The sequence below is a fragment of the Garra rufa genome, chromosome 24 (genome assembly GCF_049309525.1).
Source record: "Garra rufa chromosome 24, GarRuf1.0, whole genome shotgun sequence".
Lineage (NCBI taxonomy): Eukaryota > Metazoa > Chordata > Actinopteri > Cypriniformes > Cyprinidae > Garra > Garra rufa.
In genome coordinates this window covers 29768463-29795492 of record NC_133384.1, presented here as the reverse complement: position 1 = coordinate 29795492, position 27030 = coordinate 29768463, and the positions used below count along the sequence as shown (strand labels likewise).

Here is a 27030-nt window from a genome sequence, read left to right as displayed (position 1 = left end):
AGATTTTTGTTTTGCACAAGGAGTCTGACAATAGCCAGTGCTTCACACAAAGATCTGATATCACCATCATCCAGTCTGTCTGGAATGATAAGAAGAAACAGAACAAACTGAGACAGACTAAATCCAGAAGAACTGTGGCAACGTCTCCAAGATGCTTCAAGACACCTACCTGCAAAGCTACAATACTGTTTAAAGGTTTTAGGCACTTGTATGACAATGCTGTAAAATGTGGATGCTCTCAAAAAAAATGCCATAAATAGATTTTCTTTATTAATTAACTTCTATTAACTAAATTAAATCAGCTTTTGCCCTTGGTGCACTTGCGCATAGTTTTTTAGGTCGCTTTGCCAGTAGGTCTCTTGAAGCATCTTGGAGACGTTGCCACAGTTCTTCTGGATTTAGTCTGTCTCAGTTTGTTCTGTTTCTTCTTGTCATTCCAGACAGAGTGGATAATGATGAGATCAGATTTCTGTGTGGAGCACTGGCTGTTGTCAGACTCCTTGTGCAAACAAAAATCTCAGTGGATTATTACAATTAATGGCAAAATGAATGTTTGGAAATGAAAACTGATATTTTCACCACTGTATATATATAAATAAAACAGTCCAGATTAACTAGTTTACTAGTTAACTCCTGATAGAGTTGAGGGAACATACTCAACTAGAACAAGCTTCTAGTGACCAAAGTGCAGCAATTTGGCAACCTGCAGCTATTTAATCGCACCTTCAGAGTCCATTAAAGACATTCTTTAAAAGACTCTAGGATAAACATTCTTGAAATCTAGTCCCATCTGCATTAAAGTAAGTGTGTGTCCTAGACAAACCCCCTGCAACCCAAACAAAAAACTCCTTAATCTTTTTACACTCCCACTGTCCTACAGGCACCATCTCAGATAATGAAACCTGAACACTTGCTATTAAGAAAACCCTCTACAGCGTGTTATGTTTAAAGCTAATTCTTAAGGGGAAAATGTCTTAGTGTGTGATGATGATGGTATTAGTGTGGTGTCTAGTTCCATGGGCATCCGAGAGATAAAAACCCAAGGCGCAATAGCCGGGGAGGAGTTTAGCCATCAAGAGCACACCGCTGCCAGCGTGAGTGAGTAATCACAATGCCGATAGACTGTGCGCGCATGAGTTTGCTTATGCTGGATGAAGGTCAAATCCATCAATCAATCCTTTGTGGGTGTTTGCTTGTGCTTGTGGGTTCGGTAAATCAGTGTCAGCCTCAACACAACCGGCTGTAGACAGGCAAAAAGAATAAAAGCTCTCAAACTATTCAGCGTTGTACTTGAATATTCCATCTCTAAAATATGATTGACATCCATCAGGCTTTCCATTCCAATGCTTCAACAGCAAAAACTAGAAAAAGGGAACATGTTATTATTTGTTATTCCTGTATACAACCACTTTTATTCCTATCCACCTTTTTCTTCAATGCAGAAGTAAGCCTATGGGCTAGGCTTCCGGTTCATTATCTGCTATAGGGAAACAACAAGAAGAATACCACATGCAGTAAACAGTAAAACTGTTTGCACTACAAACCAGTGTGTTCATAATTAAGATAATACATTCAAATAATATTATTAGACACACCAATTCACAATATCAAGCAGCTGGAACACGGATGAGACCAGAAGCCAGACTCACCCACTCTTACCGGAAGAAAAAGGTGGATATACATATTTTTTTAAAAACTTGAACATTTTATTTGTTAGATTTCTTATGCTAATATTACATTACATTGAAAATAGAAATTTATTAAGAATTATTACAGGTAAGGCTGGAACTTGGCACAAATTTCATGATTCGATTCTAAGCTTCAATTCGATTCAATTTCTAATTCAATTCAATATTGATTATTTTGGATATATACCAGGCACAGTACATGCCACATTTTCTTAAAGGGGTCATCGGATGCCCATTTTCCACAAGTTCATATGATTCTTTAGGGTCTTAATGAAAAGTCTCTAATATACTTTGCTTAAAAATTCTCAATAGTAGTGTAAAAAACACCCTTTTACCTTGTCAAAATCAGCTCTGTAAAATATTAGCTCATTTTATCGCATGGGCCCTTTAAATGCAAATGAGCTCTGCTCGCCCCGCCCCTCTCTGCTGAGGGATTACGAGCTGTAATGTTTACTTTAGCCACATTTAGCCACGTTTAGCTGCATTTAGCCGCGTTTATCGGCGAAACTTGCCAACAAGCACATTATTAAGAAAGGCCATTTGCAAAGATGCATAAAAAACCCTTATACTCACTTCTGCTGTGGGTGAAGCTGCATCACGAATGATTCACACAAACATAGATGCATATGTAGATCGGGATTGGCGGGGTTTTTTTTTTTTTAATAAAAGTAACGTTGTCCTTTGCCTCTTACGCGGCTCAGATGTTGGGAGTAAATGACGACTGCTATGTTCATTATTACATCCAACAACAGAACACCTAAATCACTCAATTAGAGTCTTCCTTTGCACCTGAGTCAACACAATGGCGATCGTATTGACTGTTTCAGCTTGGTGAGTGCGGTTCTAAGGCAAGGCACTCAAGGTTACAATTAACTGATTTGTATACAAATGCTGAAATTACACTTAAAGAGTGAAAAAAAAAATTATGAATGTTATATGGTGCATATATTTATCAAATTCTCCTCTTTAGAGTTCATTTTATCTAGTTTACTAACGTTTTGATTTCTGAGGTAAATGTGTTTTGTCTGTGACATTGTTTACAAGCTGTTATATTAAAGGTATAGTTCAGCCAAAAAGGAAAATTTGATGTTTATTTGCTTACCCCCTGGGCATCCAAAATGTAGGTGACTTTGTTTCTTCAGTAGAACCTAAACTAAGATTTTTAACTCAAACTGTTGCAGTCTGTCAGTCATATAATGGCAGTCAATGGTTACCAAGTCTTTAGGAGTAAAAAAAAAAAAAAAACATACACAGACAAAACCAAATTAAACCCTGCGGCCCGTGACGACACATTGAGGTCTTAAGACAAAAAACAATCGCCATTAAATCAATATTTTTAATTTTAGTATTGGATTTAAGGAATTCTTTAATATTTTATGATATGAGCTAATCTGTCTCACTTGCTAAAAATACAGACATTTTATCAAAATTTCAAAAGCTTGTAAAATAAAACGTTTATTTCAAGTTTCTCTCAAGTAATTTCACCGTTTATCACTTAATAAACAATGGGCAACTGTAGCTTTTATGTCCATCTTAAATAGAATTACTAAACTTGCCATATTGCCATATTGCCATATTGCCATATTTCTATAATACTGCCATAAATCTGTTTACCATATACATAGACTAACAGTCACCAATCCTGCATTTATTTGATCCAAAAAAACAGCAAAAATAGTAATTATTCCGGGCATATGATCCTTCAGAAATCATTCTAATATTCTGATTTGCTGCTCAAAATATTTATTTTTATTATTATCATTATGTTGAAAACAGTACAATTTTTCAGGTTTCTTTGATGAATAGAAAGTTCAGAAGAACAGCATTTATCTGAAATAGAAATCTTTTGTAACATTGTAAATGTCTTTATCATTACTTTTGATCAATTTAAATCATTCTTGCTAAAAAAAAAAAAGTATTCATTTCTATAATTTCTCTCCTAAAAAAACCCCAAAAAGCTCTTGAATGGCATGGTGTATAATGTTACAAAAGCTTTTTATTTCAGATAAATGCTGATCTTTGGATCTGAAAAAAAAAAATGAAAAAAAGATGTACTCAACTGCTTCAAATATTGATAATAATAATAAAAGTTTCTTGAATAAGCATATTAGAATGTTTTCTGAAGGATCACATGACACTGAAGACTGGAGTAATGATGCTGAAAATGTAGCTTTGATCACAGGAATAAATTACATTTGAAAATATATTTAAATAGAAAGCAGTTATTTTAAAAAGTAAAAATATTTTACACTATTACTAATTTTGCTGTATTTTGGATCACATAAATTCAGACTTGGTGAGCAGAAGACCGTTAGTGTACGTTTGAAAATTACTATATAAGCATATTTATTAGAGTGCAGAACCTGCTGCACAACAGAAATGCCTCACCAAAGAGTCTCCAAACATCTCTGATGCCTCATACACCTACATTTTTCCATCTTTGATACACTTCAGACTACAAATCAATAAACTCGAATGCATTCACTGTAAAACACTACACAGATGGCAGAGCTTAGTCCTAATAGCGTTAGCAGAGATGTACAAGCATGAGTTTACAATTTACAGGATCGTCTCGCACACAGTTTGGCAGTCTTAATTTCAGGGTTCACAAAACATCCTCTGTGCACCAAGTTTGTAATTCCCCGTCCTCCTGCCAAAACTCTACGTGGATAAAAAGAAACACATTATGCCGTTAAGATAATAGGATATCATCTTTTACACTGTGGGTCATTTCTGGGGTGAGAGCACAACTTGCCTTTTAAAAGATACAATTAGCAGTAACATCATCTATCTATGGGCATGAGGCGAGGTTGAACATTTAAGGTCATAATGAGTCATGATGGGAAGTTTAGATTTTTTGGGTTTTTACAGAATATTCAGATTCATAAGATGTTGCCTAATTAGTTTTTATTTAACAAAAATGACTAAGAAATTACTTTTCTGCTCACTAAGCCTGCGTTGATTTGATCCAAAGTACAGCAAAGACAGTAAAATCGTGAACAATTTTTACTATTTAAAGTAACTGCTTTCGATTTGAATATACTTTAGAATGCAATTTATTCCTGTGATCAAAGCTAAATTTTCAGCATCATTATTTTCCAGTCTTCAGTGTCACATGATCCTTCAGAAATAATTATAATAATGCTGATTTGTTCAAAAAACATTTTTATTATTATTATCAATATTTAAAACGTTTTTTTTTCAGGATGTTTTAATGAATAGAAAGATCCAAAGATCAGCATTTATCTGAAATAAAAAGCTTTTGTAACATTATACCATTCAAAAGCTTGACGTCAGTGTACACTTTTATATAGCAAGGGTGCTTTTAATTATTCATAAAGAAAACTTGAAATTTATAATGTTACAAAAGATTTCTAACAGATAAATGCTGCTCTTCTGAACATTCTATTCATCAAAGAAACCTGAAAAAGGTTTTCAACATAACAGTTTTTGAGCAGCAAATCGGAATATTAGAATGATTTCTAAATGATCATGTGACTGGAGTAATGATGCTAAAAAGTCAGCTTTGAAATCACAGGAATAAATTAAATTTTAAAATATATTCAAATAAAAAAAGTTATTTTAAATATTAAAAATATTTTGAAAAGGTTAACTGTGTTTGCTGTACTTTAAATCAAATAAATGCAGGATCATTGAGCAGAAGAGACTTCTTTAAAAAGCATTAAAAATCTTACTGTTCACAAACTTTTGACTGGTAATGTATACAGAATATTTCACTTTAGGCATGAAACCAAAGCCAAAGGCCTTGTAATTCAAATCAGATCTCTCTCTGATTGCGAGTCTGAGAAAACTAAAGCCCAACCAATCTGATATGCACCTCGCCAGCATTTCTTTCATCTCTTCTTTAACACTAAATACAATATTAGTTCAACAAAAGTGCTTTGTTACCAAACAGATGTTCACGTCAAAGTCCAAATTAAACCTGAAAACCATTTGGTGTTGAAATTTTGCAAACTGGTGACTTCGAAATAACGAATAACAGAAGCTGACTAGGAAATGATCTCTTGCTTAATTCCAGGATTCTCGCTGACATTTCCATATACTTCCATTAATTATGAATTCTCTGTAGATAATAATAATTGCAAGCTTTAATCCCTCCATAAGATTCTAATTAACTGGAGGGAACTTATCGCTGAACGAATGGGGGAAAAAACTGAATTATAACTTTTTTGTGTGAGAATATCTGCTGATTGCGGTACATACAGACCCTGTGGTGTTGAATAAAAACAGGAGAAGTGAGGGAGAGAGAGGAAGGATGAGAAAGTAAAGGAAAAACTATTGAATTTCCAAAAGAGTCCCATTCTACAAAACAAGTGCCATTTGCATTTGTAAAAAATGTTCTACACATCCAATAGTTGATGCTCACTTGTACAATGTTAAAGTCATTCATACCACCACAAAAACAGTAGTTTTCTTTAATAATGATAATGCATTTTTGCCCTCTGTATTAGAAAATATGCACATTTTGACTAAAACAAAAGCTAGCAATTAGTCTTTATATACTTTCTATATCAGTTCATGTATTGTTGATTATTACTTTAGATAAGTTATTACATGTATTATCCCCACATTTAGAGATAGTTTAAGCAAAAATGAAAATTAGTCTATGATTTACTCACCCTCAAGCCAACCTAGGTGCATATTACATTCTTCTTTCAGAAGAATACAATTGGAGTCATGTTAAAAAATGTCCTGGCTATTCCAAGCTTTATAATGGCTGTAGATGGATTTGGTGATTTTAAAGTTCAATAAAGTGCATCTATTCATCATAAAAAGTACTCCACATGGTCCCCGGTGGTTAATAAAGGCCTTCTGAAGTGAATCAATGCATTTGTGTAAGAAAAATATTCATATTTAAAACTTTATAGTTAGCAGAAGCTAGAAATTATGGTTTATACAGTTTTATATATGGATATTTTTCTTACACAAATGCATCGATTCACTTCAGAAGGCCTTTATTAACCCCCCGAAGCCTTGTGGAACACTTTTTATGACGGATGGATGCACTTTATTGGACTTCAAAATCTCAACACCCATTCACTGGCATTATAAAGCTTGAAAGAGGCAGGACATTGTTTAATACAACTCTGATTGTATTCGTCTGAAAGAAGAAAGTTGTATACATTCCCAATAGTAGTGTAATAAAATACCCTTTTACCTTGTCAAAATCAGCTCGGCAAAAAATCAACTAATTTTATTGCATGGTCCCTTTAAATGCAATTGAGCTCTGTTCGCCCCGCCCCTCTCTGATGTTGGATTATGAGCCTTAATGTTTACTTTAGCAGCATTAAACTGCATTTAGCCTTGTTTAGCGGTGAAACTTGCCAACAAGCACATTATTAAGAAAGGGCATTTGCAAAGATGCATAAAAACCCTTATACTCACTTCTGCTGTGGGTGAAGCTGCATCAGGAACGATTCGCACGAACTAGACGCATATGTAGATCGAGATCAGCGCTTTCCTTTTTAAAAAAGAAAGTAACATTATCCTCTGCATCTTCAGCGGCTCAGATGCTATGTTCATTATTACATTGTATTGTAAGAAAAATATCCATATTTAAAACTTTATAGTTAGCAGATGCTAGAAATTATGGTTAATAAAGTTTCATATATGGATATTTTTGGATATTACTTGTGGCCGCTTTAAGTGCCACACGGATCCAATATACTGTTACACACGTATTTCTCAAAGACATTCTCAACCGTTTATGATCATTTAAGACATAACTGACGAGGGTTTACATGAATAATCACCGAGCGCCTCATTTTGAAATATTTTTGCATGTATTTGATCGTTTACATAGGTGCGCACCTTGTGCTAAAAGATAACTGTACATGTCCGTGTTCTGCTCTGTCTCTGAGCACATACACAGAACAGCGCAAGTTTTCTTATATGCTATTAAAAACACATCAAAGAAACATTAATAAATCAAGCACGTCCCATTTTATGAAAGTCACGTTACATGATTTTGCTGATTTGCATGTGAAATTAGGCTTTTATGGAGGAGCGAAAGCGCACCACTGGTATGGGGGTGGAATAATCGTTTCATCTCGATTACTGTATTTTCATGATCGTTTGAAGCAGAAATCGAAATTCGGTTTCGACAGTAATTGCACAGTCCTAGAATAAACCATTCTGAATCAAAGCGAAGAATGAATACCAAACTCAACATAAACAAAGAGAAAACGGGTGTCACAAAAGCCCACAACAAAGACGCTCTAATTTCAACTCCCGTGAGAAGGGTTAAGGACCGCTCTCCATGTTTGTGCTGCTCAGTTAGTGAGACAATTACAGCAGAGTCAGAGAGGTTTCAGCGGCCAGCAGCTTTCGCAGGCCTGTCGGACAGCGAGGGGCTTTGTCTTTCAACAAATAACTGTAATGGTCCTTATCTGAGGAGCGGGCGCCTTTACAACACTATCTTATCAGCCACCAAATACTTTCCTGCGAACTATCTCCAGAGAATGCACCAGGAAAATTGCCACTAAACCGAGAGCAGCCACTGACATAAATCACAGAGAAAGAGGTACATCGATAAGGGCTATCTCAAAGTTAGAGCCACAAAGCTGTTTTGGGGTCAAAATGGCCAGCAAACTTAATTCAAATTCTAAGTGCCACTTTACTTTGAAGATAAAAGGGAAACCTTCTCCGGGTAATCAATTCAATCTGAACGCGCAAATCTCATTGCTGATAACCTCCACTGTCTTTCCTTAAATTGTCTGCAGCACTTTTCTCGAGTAAGGAGGGGAAAAAAAGTCAAGCCTGCATTTAGAAACAAAATGATTTCGCTGTACTTTTCATCTCTTTTATCCCACCAAGAAACTCAGAATAGACAAGCTCGGTAAAAGCCAACAATGATACGACTGTTACCATAGCCGCTTTATCGGAAACGTCCAACGCCGCATCCATCATGTGCATCAGATAGCTGCAGTCTTACAGTCTTACTATCTCTACTGAAAAAGACCAGAAAGAATTTCCAAGGTGGTCCAGGATGGTTTATTCTGGTTAGTGCTGGTTTAAAGGATTAGTTTACTTTTAGAGTAAAACTTTACAGATAATTTACTCACCTGCTTGTCATCCAAGATGTTCATGTCTTTCTTTCTTCAGTTGTAAAGAAATAGTTTTTTGAGGAAAACATTTTAGGAATTTTCTCCATATAGTGGACTTCTATGATGCCCGTGATTTTGAACTTAAAAAAGCACTTTTAATGCAGCTTCAAATGGCTCCGAATGATCCCAGCCGAGGAAGAAGGGTCTTAGCTAGCTAATTAATAAAAAATTAATTTAAAGAGAAAATGAGATTGACATTTTTTGACATACTCTAATCGTCTTAAACCAGAGTGCATGCACTTCACAGAGCTAGACAAGATGAGCATTTGTGGTTAAATTGTGTATAGTGTATAAATTGTACTTTTTTAGAAAATAACTGAGCGTTTCGCTAGATAATTTGGACCTTCAATCCATTGATCCCCATTGAAGTCCATTACAGTGGTGTGAAAAAGTGTTGGCCCCCTTCCTGATTTTTTATTTTTTTGCATGCTTGTTATACTTTAATGTTTCAGATCATCAAACAAATTTAAATATTAATCAAAGATAGCACAAGTAAACACAACATGCAGTTTTTGAATGAAGTTTTTTATGAAGGGAAAACAAAATCCAAACCCACATGGCCCTGTGTGAAAAAGTGTTTGCCCCCTAAACTTAATAACTGGTTGGGCCACCCTTAGCAGCAACAACTGCAATCAAGCGTTTGCGATAACTTGCAATGAGTCTGTTACAGCTCTGTGCAGGAATTTTGGCCCACTCATCTTGGCAGAATTGTTGTTATTCAGCCACATTGGAGGGTTTTTGAGCATGAACCGCCTTTTTAAGGTCATGCCACAGCATCTCAAAAGGATTCAGGTCAGGACTTTGACTAGGCCACTCCAAAGTCTTCATTTTGTTTTTCTTCAGCAATTCAGAGGTGGATTTGCTGTTGTGTTTTGGATCATTGTCCTACTGCAGAACCCAAGTTCGCTTCAGCTTAAGGTCACGAACAGATGCCCAGACATTGTCCTTGAAGGTTTTTTTGGTAGACAGCAGAATTCATGGTTCCATTTATCACAGCAAGTCTTCCAGGTCCAGAAGCAGCAAAACAGAAAGCAGACCATCACACTACCACCACCATATTTTACTGTTGGTATGATTTTTTTTTTCCTGAAATGCTGTGTTACTTTTACTGCAGATGTAATGGGACACTCACCTTCCAAAATGTTCAACTTTTGTCTCGTCAGTCCACAGAGTGTTTTCCTTGTCTTGGGGGATCATCAAGATGTTTTCTGGCAAAACTAAGACGAGCCTTTATGTTCTTTTTGCTCAGCAGCAGTTTTCGTCTTGGAACTCTGCCATGAAGGCCATTTCTGCCCAGTCTCTTTCTTATGGTGGAGTCATGAATACTGACCTTAACTGAGGCAAGAGAGCCCTGCAGTTCTTTAGATGTTGTTGTGGGGTCTTTTGTGACCTCTTGGATGAGTCGTTGGTGTAATTTTGGTCAGCCGGCCACTCCTGGGAAGGTTCACCACTGTTCCATGTTTTCCATTTGTGGATAATGGCTTACACTGTGGTTCCCTGGAGTCCCAAAGCTTTAGAAATGGCTTTATAACCTTTTCCAGACTGATAGATCTCAATTACTTTCTTTCTCATTTGTTACTGAATTTCTTTGGATCTCAACATGATGTGTAGCTTTTGAGGATCTTTTGGTCTACTTCACTTTGTCAGGCAGGTCCTTTTTAAGTGATTTCTTGATTTCGAACAGGTGTGGCAGTAATCAGGCCTGGGCGTGGCTAGAGAAACTGAACGCAGGGTGGATAAACCACAGTTATGTTTTAATGGGGGGGGGGCAAACACTTTTTCACACAACAAAAAATTATAAAATATAATATTATAATAATATAAAATTTTCAAAATTGTTGGGAGTGATCTGAAACAAAGTGTGACAAACGTGCAAAAAATAAAAAAATCAGGAAGGGGGCCAACACTTTTTCACACCACTGTATCTGGACCTTCATTTCTTTTCGACTGAATAAAGAGTAACATGAACGTCTTGGATGACATAGGGGTGAGTAAATCTGGAAATTTTAATTTTGGGGTGAACTAATTCTTTAACCATCTTAGAAGTGATTGACTAGCAGATACAGTACACCCTCACTGGCTGTCCTACTTGGAGACACTGCTAGTGAACAAAACAGATGAACCATTAAATTTGAGAGAACTAAATTAGTACAGTGAATTGGATCTCTGCGATTTTGCTTAATTGAAATCCACCAACCATAGTTTGGCTGCCACGGACGTGTGAGAGAGAAAGAAAAGACGGGATCTGTTTCCTCACATGTAGCATCTGTCAGAAGTCTCAGTGTTGCAGCTGGTTCTGAGGTTCTCCCGCTAACAGCCAAAGAGTCCCGAATCCTGACAAAACAGAGCTCAAGCACAAATTATAACTGTCAGAACTGTTAAATAAGACGCCTCAGCCAACACGTGTGTATGTCATCAAAACTGGGAACTTTTTTTTGGACCAAAACACCACTCTGTGAAAACAAAACTCTTTCACACGCCTAGCAGGAGATTCTGCTAAATGGGAAAACTTAAATCGCTGTGTAAGAAAAACAAAACAAAACACATTTTCAGACTCGATACTGCAACTCATAAACATTTTGGGCACAGTGAGGCGGTTTGTCAGGGGCACCCTGTAGGGATCAATCACTCTTCTAAATTTCTGCTATAAAACCATATTATAAAGCAAAGACACTGAAATAAGTGTGCAGCTTTTCTGCTTTGCTTTTGTTTGGGCCAAATGCTCACTAACAATTCCCCAAGAAAATGTTATTACTCAAAAGTTGCGCTTTATAGCTCATAAACTTTCACTTGCTGTTAAAAAAATAAATAAATAAATCAAAGTTTTGTGAAGTAACCAAAAAAGTTAGTCAAGTGGTAGCATCTAAATTAAATAGTTTTGATTTAAGTGTTATTTTAAAGTAATATTTATTGTAATATCTTTTATTTTCTGTACAGCATTCATTTTGAATTCAGTTTTAGTTTGAATAATTTTAGTATCTAGAAAATCGGATTCAGATCTTTTATGAAGCTCTTGAGCAAACAAGATTTTCGGAGTCTCACCTGAGAAGCAAAAGACTTGAGTAAAAGTCTCCATTTGCTCTCCATTTAATCTCATTGTTGTCTCAGAGAAACAAAAGATATTAAACAGAGCTCATTTGTGATTTTCTTTCTGTACTGTTGACAGGAAAACAACAGAATCAGGCCAAAATCCCTGGTTTAGATTAAAACTTGTTAAGTCAATGAGTTCATTTACTCAGCTTTGGGACAAATAAATCCTTCAGGTGTTTGTGTTTTCTGTTCTCAAGCCTGACAACAAGAGAGTCTGGTCCAAAGCACCAAGCCTTGATTGACCTGCCCAAAAGTGGACTTTCCCTTCTTCCCAATCCCGTTCAACCTCTCCAGTGATGATGATGAAGTTTCCACTGCAGCTGTTGTTATATTCAGAACCGCTCTGGTAAGAAACCACACTCCTCCAGTAAAGAGATTTACCAGTGCACTTATCCCCCGACTCCATCACTCAGAACCGTCAGCGATACCATTTGCGAACAGCACCTGATCCTGGTCATATTTCCAGAAAAAATCCAGTCTGGTTAATTTCTCTCTGGCTCTCCTTTTCCCACAGTGCGGAGTAATGAAATCCTGGGTGTTTCTAGTTTCTTAATGTCCCAAAATATTAAATATCTGATCATAAATGTCTTCTGAAAGAACAAACTGATCCACAGCATTGGATCATAATCTACAAATCCCTGAAGTCATAAGAAATTATTCCTGGCACAGGTAGGTTTTATTATTATTGTAATTATTTTCTGGCACAAGGTTGCCAGATTGAGGAGTGCAATTGATAATAAAAGGCGACAGGTCTAATACAATTTTGGATGAGAGAAAAAAATTGACATACAAAAATAAAACAATACAACAAAATATAACATTAAAAAGCATACAAATCAGTAATTTTGTAAAGAAACATTGTCCAACAATGACGCCAGCTAGTAAAGTTACAACGGGAGTTTGTGTCTCTCTCGTCTCCCCTAAGCACGTTGAGTTTTAACAGACCGCCTAAAGCGTGCAGGGAGTTTGGTGAGGGGTAACTGAAAATGAATGGGTCACGTGAGACTTATCGCGATATGATTGAATATGACTGATTGTGTTCAGCTGTGATTGGTTCATGCGATAAATCCCGCCTCTTTATGGTCATGGAACTTTTTAAATGGATGCAGAGACTTTTTAGGTTGGGTAAAATCTTATTCTCTGTTCATTTGCTGGCTTTCATGGCTGTTTTTTTACCATCTGGCAACCCGTATGTTAAAACACACATTCCAAAATAGAATAACTGGTTATAACTTCTCCAACTTTTCGTATAAAATTCGTCCTACATTGCATCAGATGTGCCAACACAGTGTTTACAAAGGTTACAAAGAAGATCAAACACCCTTTAGGGAAAAAAGGTAAAGTAGCGATGTAGGGCGATTTTGAAGTTGGAGAAGAAAATTAGATAGTTTTTCGACATACCCTATCATACCGAGTTCACACAGAGCTAGACAAGGCGAGCATTTGAGGTTAAAATATATAGAAATTAATATTGTTTTTATAAAATAACTGATCGTAGGTTGGATCATTTAGAGCCCTTTGAAGCTACATTTAAACTGCATTTTGGAAGTTTAAACCCGGGGCCCCCATAAAAGTTCACTGTATAGAGAAAAATTCTGAAATGTTTTCCTCAAAAAACAATTCCTCTATGACTCCTAAGAAAACAAAGAAAGACATGTACATCTTGAACATCAAAAAAATAAAATAAAACTTAATCACTTGTTTTTCTAAAGAAACATTGTCCAACAGCATCACCAGCAGGTAAAGTTAACAGCGGGAGTCCGTGTCTCTTGAGCCCATTGAGTTTTAACAGACCCCCTTAAGCATGCGATGAGTTTGGTGTGGGGTAATTGAGAACAAATGGCGAAAAGTGACGCAAGCGATATGATTGCACACAGATCAAAATAAAAACGGACTTTCCGTCACAGAACACGCGTTCCAAAATAGAATAACTGGTTATAACTTTTCCAACTTAAAAATCCTCCTACATCACGGTAGAAGTACCGACCCATTGTTTAGGAAGTTCACGTGGAAAGATCAAACGCCCTTTATGAAAAAAGTTAAAACAGCAATGTAGGATGATTTTGAAGTTGGAGAAGAAAATAAGACGGGAGTTTTCTGACATACCCTAACTGTCATGAACCGGAATACACAGAGTTCAAACATTGCTAGACAAGACGAGCATTTAAGGTTAAAATATATAGAAATTAATTTATATATTTTTTTAAATAACCAATCATTTTGCTAGATAAGACCCTTCTTCCTTAGGTGGGATTGTTTAGATCCCTTTAAAGCTGCATTTAAACTGCATTTTAGAAGTTTAAACCCGGGGGCCCCACAGAAGTCCACTTTATGGAGAGAAATCCTGAAATGTTTTCATCAAAAAACATAATTTCTCTATGACTGAAGAAAGACATGAACATCCTGAACATTCAAAAAAAAGCATAAAATTCACTTGTTTTTCTAAAGAATGATTGTACAACAGCAACGCCAGCAGATAAAGTTACAGCGAGAGTCTGCATCTCTCACCTCCCCTGAGCCCATTAAGTTTTAACAGACCCCCTTAAGCATGTGGTGAGTTTGGTGTGGGGTAATTGAGAATGAATGGGGAAAGTGATGTAAGGGGAGGCAATGCCTCCATCGCGATATGATTGGACATGGCTGGTTATGTTCGGCTGTGAAAGGTTCATGCCTTAAATCCCACCTCTCTATGGTCATAGAACTTTTTAGATGGACGCCAAGATCATTTGCTGGCTTACATGGCTGTGTTTTTTCACCAACTGGCAACCCGGATGTCAAAATACTATTGGGTAAATGGCAGTGGCCCGAATCACACTGATCAAAACAAAAACAGACATTCCGTCACAGAACACACATTCCAAAATAGAATAACTGGTTATAACTCCTCCAACTTCAAAATCGCCGTACATCACGGCAGAAGTACCAACCCAGTTAACGTGCAAAGACACAAAGACGTGCCAAACGCACTTTACGAAAAAAGGTAAAACAGCGATGTAGGGTGATTTTGAAGTTGGAGAAGAAAATGAGATGGGAGTTTTCCAACATACCCTAACTGTCATGAACTGGAATACAATACAAGACAAGCGTTTGAGGTTAAAAAAAGTTTTTTTTTTTTTTTTTAAATGACAGTTTCTTCCGTGGGTGGGATCGATTAGAGCCTTTTGAAGCTGCATTTAAACTGCACTTTGGAAGTTCAAACTTGCGGGTACCATAGAAGTCCACTTTACCGAGAGAAATCCTGAAATGTTTTCCTTAAAAAACAATTTCTTTAAGACTGAAGAAAGACATGAACATCTTGGATGACAAGGGGGTGGGTAAATGATCTTAATTTCTCCTTTAAAGGTCCCATATTGTACACATTTCTGGAGGTTTATTTTAGTTGTTGATGTCCTTAAGAATATATATTTGCGGTGTAAGTGCTAAAATCCATCTCAATATATTTTTACAGCTCCTTTTTTAGGAGCTCTGTCAAGAACAGGTCGATTTTGGCCCATCTAATTAATATTCATGAGCCTCTCTTCTGATTGGCCTATTGTTTTCTGAGTGACGCACAGCCAGGCCAACCACAAGTAACTACGGTCATGTATGCTGTAGCCGAGCCCAGAGCCATAGAGAGAGCCTATCAACAGGATATTTCAGAATGATCATTAATGTTTTTTTCATTTTCAAACACCGAATGCAGTAAGCTACGTAACTGTTGCTTTAGTAAAGCCCCTTTCACAATGCACGCGGGTTCCGGAAAATTACGGGAACGAGCGCTGTGAGAACAAAAGCCAGAACCAAATGCCATAAAGGCTTGTAGTGATGATGCATGTTATCGTGCGACTCTTCAAGATGGAAAAATATGTGCAAAGTGGAATGAAGCAGCGATCAGAGAGCTCCTCACTATCAGCGCTGGAACACAGATTGTTCGTCAGGTTAGTTTCAGTTTAGTGAAATGTACACGTCGCATTACACCTCACATCCAAATGTCACATGTCTTCATGGGTTGTGTGTAAAGCATGCACAGATTCCGGAAAACAACTGTGAATGAACCAAATTAAACAATTCCGGGAACAAATCATGGGACACATTATCCGTGTATTTTCCGGAATGGCTGTGTGAAAGATGCTGAAGTTGACGCACTGGTCTTTTATATTAACGTTGTTCAGAAGCCTGTACAATGATGTAGTTTCCTGACATCCATCGACTGAACAGTGTTTTCTCGACTTGTTTCCCGGTTGTTGTTGCTTAGCAATAAAATGGACACGATGTTGTCGGGGGTTTGACAAAAGGAGGGTGGGACGGTGGTTGGTGCTCGGGGTGGTGACTGAAGGCGGTGACTGAGTCGATCGGACGTCACATTTTTACGTAAGTCACAGCGGCTCGTGAAAAGGAACAGCTACTTTATGCAGGCTGTGTGCATTTTACTGTGGATTGACTGTTTTGAAACTTATATGGTAGTTACATAGCCCCTAGACCTCAGTTATCATGAAAAAAGCCAGGAAATTTTGATTTTGACAATATGGGACCTTTAATATCTGCAAACATATGTGATTTTTATACTTAAAGCGTGTTTTTCTTTCGCTATAAGACGCACCAGGAACGATTAAGCCACTGACCTTTAACTGGACATTTATTATATACACTACAAATGAGAATGTAAACCTTACTTAAAAACAAATGATCAAGAAGCGAATTCAAATATCACCACTGAGTAAGAAGAAGTGAATATACAAAGTTTAGGATTTTTTTCCATTTTCATTTGGCCTCCTCACATTCCCAACAGCCCTCATCAGCCATTACCATGGCAACATCTTAAACAGCAAATACATCAGCGGTTTAGAGCTGTAGGCTGATAGGGAAGCTGGCCAATCGTTGTCTCCACACACATAAGCCCTAGAGCTTTCCAAATGATCTAAACTTTAAGAAAACACCATGAAAATAAACATTTCACGTGATATACACATTTGAGCTGTACTGGATGATAATCATACCCGTTGGCTGAATATATAGATGATGACAGATGTTAAATTGTGGTTTGAAATGTTCATAGATGTGAAAAAAAAAAACTGTGTGAACGAGGAGATGATTTTAAATACTTTGCTCTGGGGCCAATCATTGAGTCCATGTTGACTATTCACCTCCAAATAATTAATTTACTAATATGAGATATATATATATATATATATATATTCATCATTTTAGTAAATTATTTTTATTATTATTATTTTAATTAAATGCAATTAATTGATTTGACATAACAGTATTATATATATATATATATATATATATATATATATATATATATATATATATATATATATATATATATACATTTATATTTATTTAAGTGCGTGTGTATTTGAACAATATTTATATATACACTATATACTATTTGTATTATATATAAAAGCTAATAATAATATTATAATAATTATAATATATACATATATAAATACATTTTAAAACAATTTCTACATTAAGAAATAATATGTAATAACTAAAATAAAAATATATATGTATATATAATAAATATAATATTTATTATTACATTGTTATTAAGTATTTTCATATATATATATATATATATATATATATATATATATATATATATATATATAGTTATTATAAAATATGAGGGGCCTTGCAAGCCATAATTCATTCTGGCACTCACACACACACACGTTTGTTTTTGTGAATTGTGGGGACATTCCATAGACGTAATGGTTTTTATACTGTACAAACGATATTTGCTATCACCCTACACCTTCCCTACACCTAAACCTAGCCCTCACAGGAGACTGTGCATATCTTTACATTCTCAAAAAAACGTATTCTGTATGATTTATAAGCCTTTTGAAAAGTGGGGACATGGGCAATGTCCTCATAAGTCACCCTCTCCTTGTAATACCTATGTCATACCCATGTTATTACACAAATTTGTGTCCTGATATGTCACAAAAACAAACACACACACACACACACACACACACACACACACACACACACACACACACACACACACACACACACACACACACACACACACACACACACACACATATTCTCCTCTCACATACATATATTCTTGAGCCGATTGTGGCCGAACGCGGTACTGTCTCGACATCATTGAGAAGATAATGGGCCAGAGCTGCGTCGGCGCTACACAACACTTCTGGCTTTTCTCTGTCTCGGCTGAAAGCTGTTGTACGTGCAGCTGCTCCGCACTCGGTGTAGTTGTGTGTAACTACGTTCATCCCGAGGCCTTTTTTATGGCGTTAGCACATTATTGTAGCGCGAAAGCATATTAATATCACGTGCGAGCACGAATACCTCCGCTCGCACGCAGATTTCCTTTGCTCTCACACAAAACCGGACGCGCGCTCTCAGATATACGCTGCTCTAGCTTAGAGAGAGTGCGCACTCAAAACTGTGTGTGTGCACGCTCAAACGGTGTTCTGCACACTCGCAAATCTATCATGCGCTATAGATATGAAGTATTGTCGCTCCTGGATTAAACATTGTCAAGAATGTATCATTAAGCATTTAAAAGAATCTTAAAACAAGCCTGTTAACTAAAGACTTTCCTTGACTTTTTATAGTTGTATTTTTATTGTATTTCCTATTTTATTGTTGTATTTTCTGTGAGACATGCATCTCTCTGTAATGTACTTTGTAAGCACTTTTTTAAAAGGTGCTATATAAATAAAGATTTAACTAATCAGACTTCTATGACTGACTAATGAAACTACTGAAATTTAGACCCTACACTCTTAAATCTAATTGGCTGGGAGTAAACTGCACCTAAAATTTTTGTAAATCAAAGATGGATCTTTGATTTTTTTTCCAGTTTAATAATATTTAGCAGTGTTAAACAAATGTAGCCTATAGGCTTATGCTAGGAATTGGTTGCTTGGATGATTTACATACATGTATCAGTAACCTCTGTCCAGTTGTATAATCAAGCCCCCTCAGACTTCATATAAAAGTCAGTGTTGTGTCATTAAATCAGATACTTCAACTGAATTTTCATTGCAATAAATGTTTAAAAAGTAACAATTCATATCAATTCAACATTAAATGACTAACTGGTGCAAGATAACACAACAAATGCTCTGCTAGAATCGCTGCTGTTAAAATAACGTTTTCAAATCAATTAATTGCATTTAAATACATCCAAAATTAGTGTGTTTGCTGTCAAATTGATTGCTCATGTATAATATAATATATAATATATGTGTGTGTACAGTGTATATTTAGATATGTATGTATAAATATGCACACATATATGTATACATATTTAATTATGAATGCATGTATTTATTTCAGATGCAATGAATCGCGTTTCATTGATTTGACAGCACTAAATATATATATTTGCCCTGATTAGTGTTTCAGGTAACACTCTAAAAAGTTTTCTAGGTCAAAGTGTGTTTCTCAGTCCAGCACACATCCCCAGGAACCACAGGAGGAACATTGTGGGAAAGGGTGAAATCTTGAGGAGGGGTCAGAGCCCTGAAACCCAGAGCAAAATAAATACATGAACTATAACAAAAATACAGTCCGAAAGTGCACACAAAGCAGGTTGTGCTGGCCGGCTTCCTTCATTAAATAAGCCGAAAGTGTTCCGCTGGTTCCTGGAGCAGCCCTCCCCCCATCACTGCCCTGCTCTGACTGTTACAATGGCCTCCTGGACGTGGAGCTACATGGGCGAAGCCAGCGCGGGGGGAAGCCAAGCACTTCCTGCCTCCAGAGCTGGCAGAGAGACAAGCTCTCACGGGAACAGTGCGCAAGAGCAGGAAGTGTGTGTGTGTACGTGTTGCCAGCACAGTTGGTCCAGCTCCCCGTGAGACCTGGATGGGGAAAACTGGCTTCATGACAAGAGCAGATGTAAAGACACACTAGACAACAAACCCATATAGGTTAGTGTATGTACACACACCAGGTCACTGGATGACCTTCAGACGGGTTTAAAATGTACTTAGATGTGGTGAGCAATTACAGTGGACTAAAGTCATACAAAACGCAGATTGCAATCCATTTTACCTCTGAAATCTGGCATATCAAAGAAGACATTCAACAGTCAAGGTGGTTTATAATTAAGAAAGCTACTCACATTCACCCTGAAATTAAGCGATTTGAAATCTGCCATCTTTGCTCACAGGCACTCAGTTCTACATCCAAGTTGTCATGAGACTAAACAACTGAGGTGCAATTGTCGAATGACAAATCACTCCTGAACCACCAGAAGATTACATTATGACAACACTTTTAATGGCTGACAGCACCATAATGAAGAAATACATTTCTAAACCCTTCATTAGTGAATATCGTTAGCTGTGACGTCAAATGAGGCAGACAAAAAAAAAAGTCAAATGTCAAGCTGTTTTGTACAGCTGAAGTCAAGTTTACATACACCTTGCAGAATATGCAAAATGTTCATTATTTTACCAAAATAAGAGGGATCACACAAAACACGTTATTTTTTTATTTAGTACCCGAGTAAGACTTCTCACGTAAAAGACATTTACATATAGACCATAAGAGAAAATGATAGCTGAATTTATAAAAATTGCCCTGTTCAAAAGTTTACATACACTTGATTCTTAATATTGTGTTGTTACCTGAATGATCCACATCTGGGTTTTTTTTTAAGTGATAGTTGTTCATGAGTCCCTTGTTTGTCCTGAACAGTTAAACTGCCTGCTGTTCTTCAGAAAAGTCCTTCAGGTCCCACAAATTCTTTGGTTTTCAGCATTTTGTGTATTTGAACCCTTTCCAACAATGACTGTATGATTTTGAGATCCATCTTTTCACACTGAGGACAACTGAGGGACTCATTTGCAATCATTACAGAACGTTCAAACACTCACTGATGCTCCAGAAGGAAAAGTGATTTGTGGGACCTGATAGACTTTAAGAACAGCGGGCAGTTTAACTGTTCAGGACAAACAACTATCACTTAAAAAAAAAAAAAAAAAAAAAAAAAAAAACACAACTGTGATTCAGGTAACAACACAGTAGTAAGAAATAAGTGTATGTAAACTTTTGAACAGGGTCATTTTTATAAATTCAACTATTATTTTCTACTATACGTAAATGTCTTTCATGTGAAAAATCTTATTCTGGTCGGAACCAAATAAATAATATCATACATTTTGTAAGATCCCTCTTATTTTGGTAAAATAATTTACATTTTGCAGAGTCTATAGATAGTTCACTATAGGACTATAGATAGTCCACCAAAAATGAAAATTCTCTCATTAATTACTTACTCTCAAGTCATTCCAAACCTGTAAGACCTTTGTTCATCTTCAGAACACAAATTAAGATATTTTTGTTGAAATACAAGAACTTTCTGATGCTCCATAGCCAGCAATACCCAGAAAGGTAGCAAGGACATTGTTGAAATAGTCCATGTGACATCCATATTCAAATTGTTGAATAAAGTGTTTGTTTTAGTTTTCTCTGCACACAAAGAGTATTCTCGTAGCTTCATAACATTACGGTTGAACCACTGATGTCCCATGGAGTATTTTATAAATGTCCTTACAATCTTTCTGGGTCTTGAACATGTCAGTTGTGTTGCCATCTATGCAGGGTCAGAAAACTCTCGGAATTCATCAAAAATATCTTACTTTGTGTTCTGAATATGAACGAAGGTCTTACGAGTTTGGAACAACAAGAAGGTGAGTAATTAATGACAGAATTTTCATTTTTGAAATGATGCTTTGTGTTAAATTTAACTCCTCACTTTTAAAAGGTAGTGCATCATGGTTCCCATATTCAAGATAGATAATGATAAAAAAAAATGTTTCTTAAGCTTCGCTTGCTTAAGAAAAAAAAAAAAAGACTATTGGGTCCAAATGGTGTAGTTAGGATATCTACCAGCAGGGGCTGACTACGGAACAGGAAATTTAATGAGAGCACCACAGGCTGAGCCTTGATTTTATCCATCTGGGTTGGATTGGATTGTGGCCATGAAACACAAGTGTTGAAATGTAAGGTCATATCATTCAAAAATCAAAGCATGTTATTGCTTTTTCATAGAAAGACAAGGCTTTTTCTCTCATACACAATGAGAGAAAAAAAAAGTTAATTTTGATTTAATTTTTATTGTTAAACCAAATCAAAGTTTTGTTTACCTTTAAAACAAACCCTTGGGCCCTCATTCATCATTGATCAGTGATTCCCGTGAAACTGTCGAGTGTCTATCGCTGTAGGCTTGCGATTTTTTACCCTTTCTAATCTCATTTCCACATGGCTGAGATTCCTTCACAATACAGTTCGCTTAATGTCACAAGGCTGAACCTCACAGGGACGAGACGATTCCGTCTCCCAAATCGAATAAAATCGTGACCCATTTCTCTTATCCAGCTCACATCTTTCAAACAAATTCCCCCGGTGGCAATTGGCATACACAACCCAGATATCTAGAGACTGAGCTGGGAGGAGGGGAAAAAAAAACATGTGAAGACATGAAAAAGCATTAAGAACCGTCTACAAGGGCAAAGCCCCGTAGGTAATGTCACTACAAATGCAAAACGGGTATCACAGGAAGTTCTCCTTCGTGCCGGCCACGCGTGAAGCTTTCTGTATGTGATCCATGTTAGTCAGTTATAATATGGCACATTAAAGCACAAATGTTCTCTTGTTATAACTAAGCATGCAAAGCACATCAAAGTAGTGAAGCAATCCAGGAGAAATGCTTTGCCATCTGCCTCCATTAACTCTGCCTAAGGCACAGTCCATCCATCACATACTGAGTGCTCAGTATTTACTCTGATTATGTTCTACCATGGTGCACTGGTGAAAGCTTCTCCTGTGGGATGGTGGTGCTTGCTAATGCTTAAAGTTTTCCAAAAAATGTATTATGTATTAAACTTTGGCACATTAAACTGATGAAAAAGTGACAGTGAAGAATTTTGTTGTTGCAAAATATTTATATTTTTAATAAATGCTGTTCTATTCAAATTTCTATTCTAGAATCACAAATAGCTGAACGCACCTGATGTACTAATCAAAGTACCAGCTTCATTGACTAAACGCGCCTCACAACATCGTGCGATTAATCGTGCAGCCCTAATTACAAGTTTATATCTCACAATTTTGACTTTTTTCTTGCAATATATATATATATATATATATATATATATATATATACACATACAGAATTTTTTCCTCGCATTTTCAATTTTATCTCACAATTCAGATTTTTTTTTCTCAGAGTTTGTCACAATTCTGACTTTTTTCTTGCAATTCTGAGTTTATATTTAGCAATTCTGACTTTTTCCACAATCTCACAATTCAGACTTTTTTTCCCCCGCAATTCCAAATTTTATATCTCACAATTCCAGTTGTATAATTCTAATTCCAATTGTATAATATATCTCGGAATTCAGACTTATTTCTCGCAATGCTGAATGCTTTTTTCCTTGCAATTCTAAGTTCATATCTTGCAATTCTGACTTTTCTCACAATTTCGCAATTCTGACTTTTTTTGCAATTCCAAGTTTATATCTCACAATTCTGACTTTTTTCCTTACAATTCTAAATTTTTTATATCTCGCATTTCAGACTTTTTTCTTGCAATTCCAAGTTTATATCTCACAATTCTGACTTTTTCTTCACAATTCCGAATTTATATCTCGTAATTCTAACTTTTTTTCAGAATTGTGAGATATAAAGGCCAATTCTGAGGGGGGGGGGGGGGGGGGTACGATGTTTTCTTAGAATTGCAAGTTTATATTTCATAATTCTGACTCAAAGGATAACTACTGCCAAAATGCAACCTGGGGGGTGTTCCATAAAACAAGTTTACCAAATAAGTCAGGCTTATTTCAGTTAGTCTGACTTATTTTGAGCCAAGTCAAGTGACAATAAGTCAGACTAACAAAAATAAACCTGGCTTATTTGGTAAACTTGTTTTATGGAACACCCCTCAGGGCTGTTTTTTTTCTGTAAACGAGACAAACATATATCTAAAAGCATAATTACGACAAACGAGACATTTTTGAGATTGACCGATATTTTTACAACACTAAGAAGGCTCGACACACCATGAAACTTTGCTCTAAGTATCGCCTGGGTCTCTACACATGAACTCGAGCATTGAGAACATTGTTTGTGTACACAGAGTTTACTAAAAAGAAAGGTTTTGAATAACTCACTTTCACTGTTTGAGTTTCCGCTTGCGGCCGTCTTGCCAGTCAAGAGGTGTCGATCTCCGAATGCGAATGAATGGACTCCATAGGACGAAATATTAGGCTTATATGAGGCTCTTTTTACAACTAGAAGGTTAATATTGTTTTTCACTTGCGACAAAACAACGAATTAGCCGTGCATTTATATGGAAATATGCTTTAGGAGCTATCCATCCTCGCATTCGGAGTTCGACACTTTTTGACTGGCTTCTTTTTAGTAAACTCTGTGTACACAAACAATGTTTTTAATGCTGGAGTTCATGTGTAGAGACCCAGGCGATACTTCGAGCAAAGTATCATGTTGTGCCGAGCCTTCTTAATGTTGTAAAAATATCAATTTTGATGCGCTCAAATTTTTGCCCCTAGTACTCCCATTCACCGGCCACTGAAAACAAAACGAAATCACGGTCAATCTCAAAAACGGCTCGTTTGTCGTAATTATGCTTTTAGATATAAGTTTGTCTCGTTTTCAGTAAAAAAACAGCCCAGGTTGCATTTTGGCAATAGTTATCCTTTAATAGCTGGCAATTGCATATTATAAAGTCAGATAAACTCAGAATTGCGAGATATAAACTCACCATTCTGACTCAAACTTTTTTCCGCCCAATACAGACTATTTCCTCGTAATTCCAAGTCTATATCTCACAGTTCTGACTTTTGTCTTTGGACAAAAGTCTTATATCTCACAATTCAGACTTTTTTCAGCACATTTCTGAGATTATATCTCACATTTCAGAATTTTATACCGCAATTCAGACTTCTTTCTTGCAATTCTGAGTTTATATCTTGCAATTCTGAGTTTATTTCTCAGAATTGCGAGTTTAAATAAAATAATATGACTTAACTCACAACTTGTAGTTCATATCTCACAATTTTGTAAATGCAAACTTTAAATTGCAAGAAAAAAGTCAGAATTGTAAGATAAAATGTCATAATTAGCTCCCATTTTTCATTTAGCTTCCAATAGACTTCTTTATATTAAAAAACATTAAAAAAAAAAACTTACTAACCACAAGCTATTGAACAGTGTAAAATAAAAAGGGATATGGGCCATACACAGTATAATGAACAAAATATCATAAAGGCTTGGGGGTAAGCTTCCTCCACAGAACATATCAAAATCTAGTTCATATTAATTTTTCACATCAAGCGTGCTCTGATTCTGCACTAAAAGATCTCCATATCCTCTTTCCTGTGTCTCTAGTGTCTATCTGTCCTACAAAGCTCAAGAACAACCAATAAAAAACAGATGCATTATCCCTGGGAAGTTCAGTGGATGAATGAGGAAGATTATATCACAAGAAACGATACCCAAACACCTACAAGCAACATATAAGAAGAGGAAATAATATCTGGAGATTTCAATCCCACAGTCCTGTGTCGCTCAACATGAGAGCTAAAGAAAGCTATATTGTTCTCTCTCTCGCTCCCACTCCGCGATTCTCACAATAATGAACTGTGACAGCAGGAAAGTAAAACAGGGCCTATCGATATGAATTAAGATAACACTGTAAGATAACGGCAGAGAGGGCAGGAGATTAGTCACATCCTCTATTATGCTCTTAATGAAGTGTTACCAGATTTCATTCAACAGCGAATTCCCGAAATGTCTTCCTCATTTTTTTTTTTTATGAAAGCTATGATTTTAATTTGCCACAGTTTTCATATGGCTAAAACTAATTAAAACTATGTCGCTTTAAATATTAACCAAAGACATTCCTAGATGCATGTAGCCCTGAGCAGAAATAAGTCATGATTGTTTGGCATGTTGGAAAGGTGCTATACTGCCCTCTGTTGGTAGATGGAAACACTAGATGTTGGACAGATTTTATGATGTTATAAATTACAAATAAATAAAACAGTGTAGGCCTAATACACATTCCACAATTCTCATTAGCATAATGCATATGGATGTTTTTAATTCTCATCTGCAATGCAGTAACAAAAACACATTTTTCTGTTAAAATCAGCATAAATTAAAAGCATTAAAACATATCATTAACTGTACCATTTCACATCATGAACTTAGTTTCTTTGGCATTAAAGTAATGAGAACTGCATGAGGGAAAAGTTTAAATGAGCTTTTGATTTTGTGGAGAAATGTGACCTGTTTGACAGATTTATTTAGGATCACCCCAACAGATGCAAATCAGGCCTGACAAACTATGTAAATGTGTGTCATTTTGTTTCATCAGTATATCCAGAAAGCCTTTAAACTACCCACAAAGAACACTTAGTCATACTCACAATTTCTTAAGGGCTTTGATCACATGATTCATGAGTGATTCTTGAGCCAGTTTTCCATGTGGCTGATGTCTGCTGACCTCCTGGATGGACTCGTATACTCTCAGCTTCACTGCAGGTTGGCTGCCAAGAAGAATAGAGACGATCAGATGATTCTCATAAAGTTTATATCCATCATTTCACAGTTCCGAAGTCTGTGCTATTTAATCAGAATGTAATAAATGAGGGTATTCAAGATGAAATCTGAAAACAGCAAGAAATACGAAATGTTATATTATACTATACTATATCTGCACCAGACGAAAACATCTTAAAAAAAAAACAGTTCCCACAAAATTTAAAAAATCCTCAGGCCATCCAAGATGTATATGAGTTTGTTTCAGAACAGATTTGGAGCACTTGCTCAACAATGGATCCTCTGCAGTGAATGGGTGCCGTCAGAATGAGAGTCCAAACAGCTGATAGAAACATCACAATAATTAACAAGTAAATCACATGACTCGAGTCCATCAATTAACATCTTGGGAAGCAAAAAGCTGTGTAAGAAACAAATCCATCATTAGGATGTTTTTACCTTCAAATCAAAATATCAGCAATCTATAATAATGCAAAAACCATCCCCTGTTGCTCTACAATTAGTGATTTAGACTGTTTTTATTTTATTTTGGTGCCTGATCTGTGCATATTTCTCTTTGG

At 36.2% G+C, this 27030-nt stretch overlaps 1 protein-coding gene across 1 annotated transcript in view; it reads right to left on the bottom strand.

Moving 5' to 3' along the window:
- Positions 1-27030, bottom strand: part of cnbd1 (cyclic nucleotide binding domain containing 1) — a 57808-nt gene that overhangs the window by 17898 nt on the left and 12880 nt on the right. The window contains exon 4 of the mRNA XM_073830594.1: positions 26338-26457. Coding sequence (XP_073686695.1) covers positions 26338-26457 — 120 coding nt within the window. The remainder of the gene's footprint in view (positions 1-26337; positions 26458-27030) is intronic.